This window comes from Salarias fasciatus, chromosome 18, assembly GCF_902148845.1.
Source record: "Salarias fasciatus chromosome 18, fSalaFa1.1, whole genome shotgun sequence".
Taxonomy (NCBI): Eukaryota; Metazoa; Chordata; class Actinopteri; order Blenniiformes; family Blenniidae; genus Salarias; species Salarias fasciatus.
Window position 1 is genome coordinate 22399851 of NC_043762.1, and position 12020 is coordinate 22411870.

The window sequence follows — 12020 nt, forward strand, 5'->3', positions numbered from 1 at the left end:
TGCCACTCCTTCTTCCATATATAGTTCTACCATTTTGCAATCTAATTTCCAGAAAATTCTTTTTTGTAATTCCTTCGGTTCGATAAGCACCGCCTTTCCGAGAATTCGAATGTAATTGAAACGAGCGCTCCCACGTCGATTTGAAGTGCGTCACTGCGTCACTGCTCTCTGATTGGCTCGTTTGACGTCGATCCCCTCAGCCAGTCGACAGCGAACTGCGCTGGTGTTGTTGAGCCGCGTTAGCATTACAGTGGAAGCGAACAGGAAACGACAGGTGAATCCATGTCCGCCGCGGAGACAAGTGGCTAAAAAAGAAAAGGTTAGCTCGAGCACGGCGAGGATGTCTGTCCCGTCCGGAGAGGGATGAAGATGACACCGCTGCTGTGGAGGATTGTGTCAGCGTGGCTCTGTGTGGCTGTAGTCTGTTGGTGAGTTGGTTAACTTTGTAAACATCTGTTTTGTTGTCACATGTGAATGAGAGCCGCCGCTGCCTGTCTTTGTCTCATGTCCCCTTGGTTAGAATTACCCAGCGGGCACGAGCTGCGCGGGCTGTGACACTGCTCTGCTGTGATGTGGCACCTGGCTGACTTTTGACTGCTAGCCTTTGACAGGCTAGCTCAAAGTTAGCTCATAATTAACTCCTCCCGTTTTCGTGGCATCTGGTGATATTTGACATCCCGATGATTTGGCCCATTCAGACATTTAATATAGAGCTGGAAATGTGTCATGTTCGCCTTGGGGTCCTTTCAGTGCCCAAGCGTCGCCTTTAAAAGCACCACGAGCGTAAATCAACGTGGTGCATTTACGGCGCGTCGGATCTTCCACTTCCAGTCTGCCGGTGTCTGCCGGTCCCTCAGCACAGATCTGTTCATCCGCTCCTGGTGGGATTATGGCCCTGTCACGTCAAACATGTCCTCTTGTGTAAATCTGAGTGAACACCGCAAAGCCAGGAGGGAGACAGAAAGTGAGAGATTATGGGGAGAGAGGGAGAGATTATGTGGCTGCCATGATGCTGGACAGTAACACAACACACTGACTGACTGTTCATCAGCTGGAGGGAGACGTGATGGATCAAGATCTGTTCTGCTGATGTTGGCATGGCCTGTTATCAGCTGTTATCAGCTCTCACAGCAGCACTACACCACAGTGGTATTATTATGCAAAAATATTCAAATTTAATCAACCATCAGTTAATGTTTTCTTTTTCAGCTCAGGTTTTATGATTCCCACCTCAGAAATGTGAACACTGTAATTTTTTGACAACATTTAAACCCACCAGCCACTTCTTTAGAGACACAATCATGACCCAGGACAACACTGCCACACATTTCTCTACAAGATTGTGTGTTGTTTATCTGCTGCCGTGGCGTTGAGTTTGAATTGTGAACATTTCACATACCTGAATGGATCAGCTTTAATACATTTTCATGTAACTAAAGTGAATTAAACCCATAGTGATAATATCCAGTTTATATTTAACACACACACGCACGCACGCACGCACGCACACACACACACACACACACAGTAGTTAAATTACATCATGGCCAAGCATATTGTGTTATTGTGTTCACAGGTCCCTCATTGTTTTCTATCTTTTGCTGAGATGTCAAAGTTTGATGTAGCATATATGTTGAACATGGATTTTTTTGGTGAAACAGTGAACAAACTCACTCACTCTTTCTAGATTTCTACTCTTTGGCTCCAAGTTTGTTAGACCTTTGAGTTTCTTTTTACACTGCGGATAGACTGTCATCAGTTTCTGTTCTGTTTGTTTGTGGCTTTGTGGCCTGTGGTTTGACACTTTTAGTTTAGTGTCGTTTAGTTTTTTGTCATCAGTTCCATTTTGTTATGCAGTGTCATTTATTATTATTATTATGCTGCTGTGCTGAAACCTTGTGTTTTGTGTGAGGCGGTTGCTTTCGCCATGCTCCTCACGGCCCTCCTCCTCTGGGAGCTGCTTTGCGGCTGCTGACGCTGGGCTGTTCTCTGAAGTGTTTGACGGCTGCAGCCTGAAGTCAGATGGACACAGGAGCTAAGTACCTGACATGGAATCTAGAATAAAATCCAGATAATGGCCCAAGCTGCCACTGTGGGACTGTGAATGCCTCTTTAATGGAGTTATTTAAAGTGTCGTTACTGCTCAGTGTTGTTTTCTCAGCAGGAGCTGACAGGTGCTCTATGAACCGTCTGACCACTTCTCTTTGAGTGTAGCGATACAGAATTCTGCTGTGCACAGTGAACTTAGGCAGACAGTTTCAAAGCTTTATCACAGGTCTGTAAATGCATGTTCAGACATATTGCTCCGACTCAGAGATAAAGACAGCTTTTCTCCTCACGTTAATGGAGTCCTATTCACTGCAGATGAGGATCCTTTTTTTCTCTCACTGCCGTCTCCTCAACAGGTTCATGCAGGATATGCTTTTTATAGCCCTCACATCCACAGACCTCAATTAGCTTCATTTTCAGATCCTATAGCAGCGGCTCGGTACCACAAGGTTTCAGGAGTGAGCCGATTTGTCGGCTCTGACGGGCGGCCATCACTCCACAGTCCTCGTAACGGTTCCTGACCTCGGAAGAACGACTTGGTGCACTCCTGAAACTCTCCAAGCCGAATACTGTCCAAGCATTTGCACTGCTTTACTTTTGGTGATCAGAAAATGAAAAGACAGAGAGCATTATTGTCCAGGCCTCATACAACATCTGAACCTCATTTGCATATTAATGTATTGACCAAGGCACTGTGGTACTCGGAGCAGAAACATGCTGAGGAGGTGCTCCAGCTTCAGACTCAGCACAGAAATACACCCTGATTTAAATATCACTTTCACATGTCTCCAATATGCTCGGTTTGCTTGCGTTGGTCTCAGAAGTTTCTGGAGTGTTTACAGGGTGAGGTGTGTCTCTGCTCTGGCAGCTCTCCTTCCGCCCGCTCTCAGATAAGATAAGTGTGTTGGGGTGTTCGCCACCTGGCCTTTCTCAGAGCGTCACTGTGTGAAATCAGACTCTCTGCCTTCATGCTGCTTTACTGGACTCATTCTCATGATTTGAAAGAATTCTTTCTGGAAAGCATTAGAATCTGAGAATTCAGACCGTGATGATTGGCCTCTTCCTGTTGTGTTGTGGTTGTTGCCCAGGTGCCCCGGTCGTCATGCCGGCTGCACGGAGGGGCTCCCGAGGCCGACCGGCTCCTCACGCCCCCCAGGACGACGGCCCCGTGAAGGAGCCCAGAGAGGAGCCTCATCTGTCAAGGTAGCGTTTCCCTGCTGTTTGTTCTCCTACAGCTTTGGTCGGGTTCTACATGAAGCAGGAAGTGGTGGAGAATCCTCTTGCTTCCGCTCGACATCCATCAGCGTCATCCCAACGTTTGATTTAAAAAAGATTTCATGAACAACATTCAGAGATTCATACAGCTGTTTGAGACCTGGGGCGCTGTCAGTCATATTCTGTCTGAATACATGGTTTATATTTATGGTTTATATGCAGCTATTTAAATTTTGTTCCTCCAGATGGAAGAAACCGTGGTCTCACCTGCTCAGTCAGCAGAAAGTGAAGAACTGATGTATGATAATGAGCACAAAGAGGAGAGGAGTGCACAAGATGAGACCGAACAACAACATGCTGTGGTACCGTCTCGCTAAAAAGTTTCCTTATTTTAAAATGCTTTAAAGATTCTGGCTGTGGAAGTTGCTTAATGCATATAATCTTTAACAGGTTTTCTTTTTGACTCCTGAGTAACACAACAGAAAATGACCAGTGTTTCATTCTTGCATGCATTTCTGATTCATCGCTTGTTTCCAGGACTTCTGGAGCCTTAGTTGTTGCTTCGTCATGTGACCTCTCTGGCTGAGGAGCTGTGCTTTCTGTTCTTTCCTCTCCCTGTCTGTTAATCCATCAGACTGTAGAGACTCAGGAGTTCTCCTCAGAGGTGGAGCTGGATGCAAACCAAGAAGCCAAAGCTGAACCAAGCCCCGCAGGTCCACATCATGAAGCAGCCGACACCACAGACCAGGACCAGGACCAGGACCAGGCCCCCCCTGCTGCCCCCCTCAAACCTGGTCTCTGGCTCTACTGATGAGCCTCAGGAAGACTCCCTCATCCCGGACCTTCCTGAAGTCAGCCCAGCGAGGCAAGTTCTTATACCTGGAATCTCACACCTGGGTTCTCCTGGCTGTAGCTTCTTTTTTTGTTTTCATTTTAAAGATGAATGGTTTGATTTCAGTGTGTCGGGAGAAGCATCGGACGTGGCTGAACCTCCGGCCAGCGGCTCTGATCTGCCTCCCAGTGACTGTGAAGAGGAGGAAACCAACCCTTACAGCAGCGACAGGTGGGAACGGTTCACGCCTTCCACATTTTTATGATGCACAGGCCTGACCGTGCTGCAGCTGTGTCTGAGAACATAGAGTGAAAACCAGTTCAATAATTTATTATTCCTCCAGAGAATGGAGGAAAGATTACAAGCTACTGAAAAAATCGACCGACAGCGAGACGGCTGCTGATTGTAACCAAAGTGTGTGTTTATGTCGGCAGTCCGCCAGTCGTCCTGGAGAACACTTCAAACGCTCACACTGCAGGTACCAAAAGCCACGCCGACCCCCCCTGAGCTCTCCGAGCAGCCAGAGCTCGCCGCCGGTGGAGAACGTCTCCTCCCACGCCATGAAGGATCAGGTGGGGACCGGGATGGCGCCGGGAGTGCGTGAACTCTTTCCCTCCCTCTTCCAGAGGAGGCGTCCCAGCTCTGGTTTCCTCGTTATTTCTGACAGGACTTCAGCTCCCCCGCCGCCGCAGACACAGACTCCAGCGTGAGCAGCAAAGACCCTGAGGACATCCCCACCTTTGATGAGTGGAAGCGGAAGATGATGGAAGTGGAGAAGGAGAAAAGTAAGGCTCGGTAGACAGCACTTCAAATAAAAAAAAAAAGTATCAACAAATCAGTCATGTTAGCATTTGTTATCTGTAAGTATATTTGTAAAGGTGCTGTTGATGTGAAATCTTCACCTGATGTTGGAGAGAAATCATGACAGCAACTCAAGAAACAAACTGTCGACGTCCATAAACTGAATATTGAACCACCCAGAGGGAAAACACCCAGCATGTGAAGAAAGAAGCACGAAAAGCAGAAAGCTAAAACAGCAGCTGAACTAGATCAGCAAGCAGAGAGAAATCCAGTGCAAGTTGATGTCAGCTGGTTCATTAAATAGTGTCGTTTCTGAGTTGTTTCACAAGAAAAATCCCCGATGTGTGAAAGCAAACAGCTCCCTAAAGACATTCACAACCCGAGCGCTGAAAAAATACACTGAAGATGTTTGTTCCAGAAGGATTTACGAGCTTCTGATTGTTCCAGTGAGCAGGAAGAGGAAAGAATGAGAGCCGTGCGAGCTGCTGCTCACAGAAGCTTCTTGAACGCCTTACCAAGTTTTCAAGTGCTCAGTGTGTCATTCCCCTCATTTCACCTGCTGCATGTTAAAAATAATAACTCCTGTTTGACATTTTTGCTACTTTTGAATCCGCAATGAGGAGTAATTGTGAAATGCGCTTCGTGTTTGTCTTCCTCTGCAGCTCTCACGACTCACACCTCTAATAACGGAGCTTCTCACACTGTGAAGAAAGTTCAGAAGAACTTCAATAATAACTACGCGTCAGTGGAGTGTGGAGCCAAGATTCTCGGCGCCAACCCAGAGGCGAAGGTATAACGCTGCCGAGCCTTCAGAGCTGTACAGGAAGTCGCTCCACGTCGACGACAACTGAAGAAATGATTGTTTTGTGTGCCGTACAGAGCACGTCGGCCATACTGAGGGAGAACATGGACCTGTACATGCTGAACCCCTGCAGTAACAAAATCTGGTGAGCGGCGTCGGAGCATCTCCGGCTTCCTCCTGGAGGCCAGACTCTTCATTTCCCTCCGTCTGAAACTCTTTTCTGCTCTGCTCAGGTTTGTCATTGAGCTCTGTGAGCCCATCCAGCTCAAGCAGCTGGACATCGCCAACTTTGAGCTCTTCTCTTCGACTCCCAAAGACTTTCTGGTCTCCATCAGTGACCGGTACGCCCCACCGCCAGGGAGACTCTACCCAAAACACAACCAACGCGTCGGTTTCCTTATATTCACATGTTGTTTTACTTCAGGTACCCAACAAATAAGTGGCTGAAGCTGGGGACCTTTCACGCCAGGGACGAGCGCACGGTGCAGAGCTTCCCTCTGGACGAGCACCTCTATGCTAAATATGTCAAGGTGAGCGCCGTGCTTTTCTTTATGTTTGGCTGTAATATTTATCCTTTACGTCACACAAGGTGTTTTCTGGCACCTTCAGGTTTTTATTACTAGTTTCCTCATGTAACGAGGACCTTCCGTCCTCAGGACTGATTATTATAAAAAGTATTATGTTATCTCTCATGGAGGAAAGAAAAAATGTGTGTCTTGTGGCTCAGGCCGTCTTGGAGACCGTCGTCTCATTCTGTGGCAGTTTTACATAAAAAAAAACCTAAACTGAACAAAAGAAAAGCCACATTCTTTCCTCCTGTTTTGACTGCATGCTCAAATCTCCTTAATTTCTCTCCTCTTTTTTGTCTCTCTTGCTTCAGATGTTCACCAAGTACATAAAGGTTAGCCTGCCCTCTCTGTAGCGCTGTGTGGGTTCGGTGGGTCCGCTGTGTTTGTGTGGTGTGGTTGTTCTTTATCAGACCTCCTGCTGAGACTCCCTCACTGATTCCATCACTTCTGATGACTCCCGTCTTGATTTTCATTTTCATCGGCTTAAATAATCCCGTTTTGCCAGAGAAAGTAAAATCTTGTCGGAGAAGTTCTTTTCGGATTTACTTGCACAGGAGCTCACGTTTTCATTACTGGAACGAAATCACCGCTTGGCTGCTTCTTAAGTATTATTTCACTTTAAAATGTTTGAGGCTCTTAAAAGTAATACATTCTTTAAACTAATAGCATTCACGCTTCTTCTAAAACTGCAGCTTTGATCGTCCAGACTCTCCCTGAAATGACTGAAGTGCTGCTGAGCTTGCTTCATGCTGACGGATCTGAGCGTTTTCCTGTTTCAGGTCGAGCTGCTCTCCCACTTCGGCTCCGAGCATTTCTGTCCACTGAGTCTGATCAGGTACGGAACAAACTTCTGAAAACTGTCGAATCCTGAGAGGGAAACCTCTTCATGAAACGCAAATATTCACGTTTGTCCTGCTCATATTGGTTTTCCTGAATTCTGTTATTATTTTACCAAAGCTGTTAAGTTATTTAGCAGAGGCTTATTCCTTCCTACGTCATTCAGCTTTTGACTTAAGCAAATGTTTCTGATTAAAGTATTTTAGTGTCTTAAGTTTCCAGTTTTTCATGCTGTGAAGGTGAAAACGTCGAGTGGCGGTGAAGGGTGCTCCTGTGTTTAGATAGAATCACTTTCTCTGTGAGCTTTTGTAGACACGTTTTTTTCTTTTCCCTTTGGGTCAAGACGTCTTTTCAGACGGCGACTGAATCATTTGAAATGTTTTTGTCAGGGTGTTCGGCACCAGCATGGTGGAGGAGTACGAGGAGATCGCCGATCCCTCAGAAAGAACCGATGATCCAGATGACGACTTGGGTAAGAACTTACATTTTAAAATACAGAAAGATGAGGCTTTTTTTAATTTTATCCTCCTACTGTTGATGCTACATTCACAGCCTACTTTACACATCATCTTATTTTTTGGCCAGTCCTTCAAATTTGGCGTCATGAACTGGATGAATTAATTACATCTCGCGTGTTTGAATGCTCCTTGCAGATTATCCTCCTGGATTTGCAGCCGGAGAAGCCAAGTTATCCAACAATTTGATTGGCACAGCTAAAGGTAAATCTGGCTTTAAGCTCCGTTTCGTGTCGGAACTGATACACCATGTGGTTCTGTTTTCATTCCCCTCAGATGCCATTTTGAACATGGTGAAATATCGCTGTCAACGTTCTTGGGGGAGGCGAAGAGGAGCAAGGTAAAAATCTACATTTCAGAGAGATCTGTGGATCGAATGTCACTGTTTTTTTTTTTGCATGAACTGCTTCAAATCAGAGGTTTCGGCCTTTCTGTTTGCCCACAGATGTTAATGAAATGCTGAGATTGACCTGACTTAACAGTGATCAGTTGGAATAATGTTCATTTTTTTAATTGTTCTTTTCAAGGCAATCTTTCATCTCAGGAAGTGAACATGACTGAACCATCAGCTCCGCTGGAAACCAGCGATCAAACAGCAGAAGACCTGGCTGCAGTGTGAGTCCCTGTCAGGGCCTTTCATCCTCTTCCTCCATGGTGAAGCTGCAGTTATCAGTTTTCTTCTTTATCTTTTGTCTTTTCAGCCTGGTTTCTTTAGCTTGTATGTCTGAAACGCTTCCTCTTCATGACTCGGAGGGTTTCAGTCTGTTCCAGTGTAGGGATGACGTTCAGGTGGCGCTCATGTTTAAATGAATCTAATATTCCCTCTCTCTCTCCAGACCAGACGCTGAAGATGGGACCTTACCACCAGACTCTGATGTTCCTGAAACTCCAGATGACCCCGTGACGGAGACGCTAGCCGTCCCAGAAGACGGCGCTGAAGAGCTCCCCCCAGTGGAGGAGAAATAGTTATTCCTCTGGAGAAAGAAGAGGAAGAACCCATCGGTTCTACAATCATCCTCCGGAGGAGGAGGAGGAGGAGGAGGAGGACGAGAAGCAGGAAGTGGAACATGACGAGCGGCAGCAGGAAAGCCTGAACTACTGCGCTCTGGGCCCGTCGCCGTCTCCCTCCTGTTCTTGTGCCGCTTCTCACTACGAGTTCCTCCAGAAGCGCTGCTCCGCCTGCGTTTCCAGAAGGAGAACATGCCAAACGACGGAGAGCAGGAAGCCCCCTGCCCCCCCCTCCTGCCCGGCCCCCCGGCAGCCCCACGGCCAAACACATGAACCAGAACCGGCTCCTGATCCGCAGCCAGACGGTGTCGGAGTGGCACCAGCGGCGCCGCGGCCTCCGGGGAACTCGTCCCTGCCCGCCTTTGACCCGCTCTGCTGGAGCCCAGTCAGACCTGGAAGCCCCCAGAGCCAGCGCCGCCGATTCATCCTCTGCCAGAGAAACGGCGGTTGCGAAAACTCCGCCGCCGCCGTCCTGTGAGCCCGGAGCCAGAGCAGAGCCGGGAGGCGTCGTGGGCCGAGGAGGCGCAGATCCGGCCCTCGCCGTCTGTCGGCGTGTCCGTCGATGCCAGCGACACGGCGAGCGGCGTGTCGGCAGAGCCAGAGGAGACCACCGGCATCGACGTCCCTGCGCGAGGAACCGGCGGCGCGGACGGTGAAACCCGAGCCGAGGCGGAGCGGCCTCCGCCTGTCCCGCCCTCCGTCAGAGAAAAGGACCCCGAACCTTGGCTGGTCCTGACAGCTCCTCCACAGAGAGCTCTTCACCAGACGCCGCCACAGAGCCGGATCCGTCCGGCGGTCCGGCGCCGTGCAGACGGCAGAACAGAGGATCTCCCAGACGACGGTTCTCTGTCCGCCGGCGGCGCCGGTCAGCCGCTCCACCCCTCCGCTCCGGCTCCGCCCTCCTCCGCCGCGCCGTCCCCGTCGGACATCTACGCCGAGCCGCCCAACGGCACGGAGCAGAACGGCAACGCCGTGCACGGCTCCAGCCAGAAGGAGTCCGTCTTCATGAGGCTCAACAACCGCATCAAGGCCCTGGAGATGAACATGTCGCTGAGCGGCCGCTACCTGGAGCAGCTGAGCCAGAGGTGAGGGGGGACGGCGGGACGGGGGGGGGGACGGCGGGACGGCTTCAACACTCTGACCTCTCTGATCTCACCTGAAGGTACCGGAAGCAGATGGAGGAGATGCAGAAGGCTTTCAACAAAACCATCATTAAACTTCAGAACACGTCGAGGTTAGCAGAGGAGCAGGTAAATCCGGACGAGAGACCGTCTCATTCCGACGCTTCGCTGACCTTCAGTGTTTTTTTTTTTTCAAAGGAACCTCTATTTATTGTCCTGTTTCCCTCCTGTAGGACCAACGGCAGACGGAGTCCATCCAGGCGCTGCAGGGCCAGCTGGAGAACATGACTCAGCTGGTCCTCAACCTGTCTGTCCGGGTCAGCCAGCTGCAGACCGAGGTACACACTCCTCCAGGAGGAACCGGTTCTAAGGACGATCGGAGAGAAATTCAGCCTTTTCCCGGGACGCAGGGCTGTGACGCACAGGGATCTTTCATGCTGTGATCTGCTTTAATCACTGAACTGAATTCAAACGTAATGTTTCCTACATTAAGACACGTGACCAGCTGTTGAATTGTGCTTCCAGAGACATTTGAATTACTCTTGCGTGCTGTGGCCCGTGGCTTTTGTCTCGTTTTATGTTCGACCTTGCAGGTCAGACGCTGACCGATGCTCCGCTGTCCCTCAGGTGTCGGACAGACAGAATTACCTGCTGCTGTCCCTCCTGCTGTGCTTCAGCCTCAGCCTCCTGCTGTGCGCGCACCACTGCCGCGTCGCCGCCGCCGCCTCCCCGACCGCAGAGCCGGAGCCGCCGACGATACCCAAGAGCTACACCTACTGCTGCCCCGACAGGTGGGACGGGCTTTAATGTCCCGCGGTGGAAGACGGAGACAGTCGTAGTGGAGATAGAAGCTGTGGCTCTGCTCTCCCAGCAGGCCTTAATGGCCAGTGTGTTAATGGACGCAGGTTACAGCGTCTGGACTGGACGGCGCTCATCAGGCCGGTTTATTGAGTCAGTCGGAAAGTTGGAAAGCAGCTGGAAAGTTTCATGACCACTCTGCCTGACTGAGGTCTTCATGAAGGTGCTGCTCAGCCTCCTGTTCTCCTTCCTCCAGCAGGCCGTTCTCCTCCTGCGACGACTCGGGCCTGAAGAGGAGCGCCTCTTACCCGCTCATCCACTCCGAGTCTCTCCAGTTAGCCGCCAGCGACGGTAAGCCTGGACCGGAGGGCGAGCCGGGACGGCACAGGATCGCCTCTCAGACCAGATGTTGTTTCCCTGCAGGCCCAGATGTGCTGCGTCCGGAGGAGACCCTGAGTCTGTGTCCAGGAAGCAGGAAGGTGGGTCCGGGTTCAAAACTGAATCTAAATAAAACGAGGCGTAGCAGGTCAAAACACAGAGCTCGATCCTCTCCTCCGACAGAGGCGACGCCGTAAGATGAAGCCACCGGAGAAGGTGGAGACTCTGAAGCCCTCCCTACATCCTGCGCCGGATCTGTGTAACGGCGCCGTGCTGTGCAACGGAGCGCCGGACGCCACGCTCCCGTCCAAGAGGCTGCTCCAGCCCGCCTTCAGAGACTCGCCGTCGGAGGGCAGCTCGGAGGGCTCCTCCCACTCGGACGACCCGTCCTTCTGCGGCATCGCCGCCGCCGCCTGCTCCCGGCTCTGCGACGGCCTGCCCCCGCCCGGCACGCGGGCGGAGCGGCGGGCGTTGAGGCGGCGGCGGCCCAAGCCCAGCTGCGCGGTGGTGGACCTGCTCCAGGCTCCTCGGAGGGACGGGAGCCGACCGTTGTCCATCTCCTCCATACAGGACCTCATGCAGAGGAGGGCGGAGCCCGGCGCCGGGACGCTGGTGGCGCTCTCAGGTCCGGTCTGACCCAGACCAACAGAAACGCTCTTCCCCCCCAACAGGACGGACGGTGGTTCAGCCCTGACCCCGGAGGCAGCTGCTCGCTTCAGCATGAGACAATATCTGCGTTAGTTCTGTTGTCGTGTTCCCTGTTCACTTCTGACGTTTTCTTTTTTTTTTTTTTTTATCAGCTTTCAAATCACGAGAAGTGTCTTCCCAGTTTTTCATTAAAGCTTTTCTCCTGTGAGCGTCGTCTGCAGCGGTTGACCTCAGATCATGAACACGTTCCTCCGCTTTAGCCGGGACTTCCGGCGAATCTTCCAGGATGTTTGAAAAAGGTCAGAGTGGCACATTCTGATTGAGGCTGGAGGCTGGATGCTCCTCTTCAGAGCGACCAGCTCAACCAGTGACCGATTATCACATCTGAGAAGTAAAGCGGTTTTAAAGAAGCTTCCAGAGAACGTCTGGCAGTTCTGTTATTGGCTC

General features: G+C 50.5%; 1 protein-coding gene across 1 annotated transcript; it reads left to right on the plus strand.

The window, feature by feature from the left end:
- The first annotated feature begins 217 nt into the window (after window positions 1-217).
- LOC115405536 (SUN domain-containing ossification factor) lies at window positions 218-11781 on the plus strand. Its single transcript, XM_030115141.1, is given in 32 exon segments — window positions 218-428; window positions 3138-3252; window positions 3510-3626; window positions 3899-4033; window positions 4035-4129; window positions 4223-4327; window positions 4531-4598; window positions 4601-4668; window positions 4764-4881; window positions 5560-5687; window positions 5777-5844; window positions 5933-6040; window positions 6124-6229; window positions 6580-6600; window positions 7048-7103; window positions 7495-7577; window positions 7759-7824; window positions 7897-7915; window positions 7917-7960; window positions 8148-8235; window positions 8457-8581; window positions 8584-8642; window positions 8645-8972; window positions 8975-9349; window positions 9352-9433; window positions 9435-9713; window positions 9791-9878; window positions 9983-10087; window positions 10377-10540; window positions 10807-10898; window positions 10971-11026; window positions 11109-11781. Coding segments are annotated over 32 exon segments (3879 nt in total). The 5' UTR covers window positions 218-363; the 3' UTR covers window positions 11562-11781.
- Window positions 11782-12020: the final 239 nt, after the last annotated feature.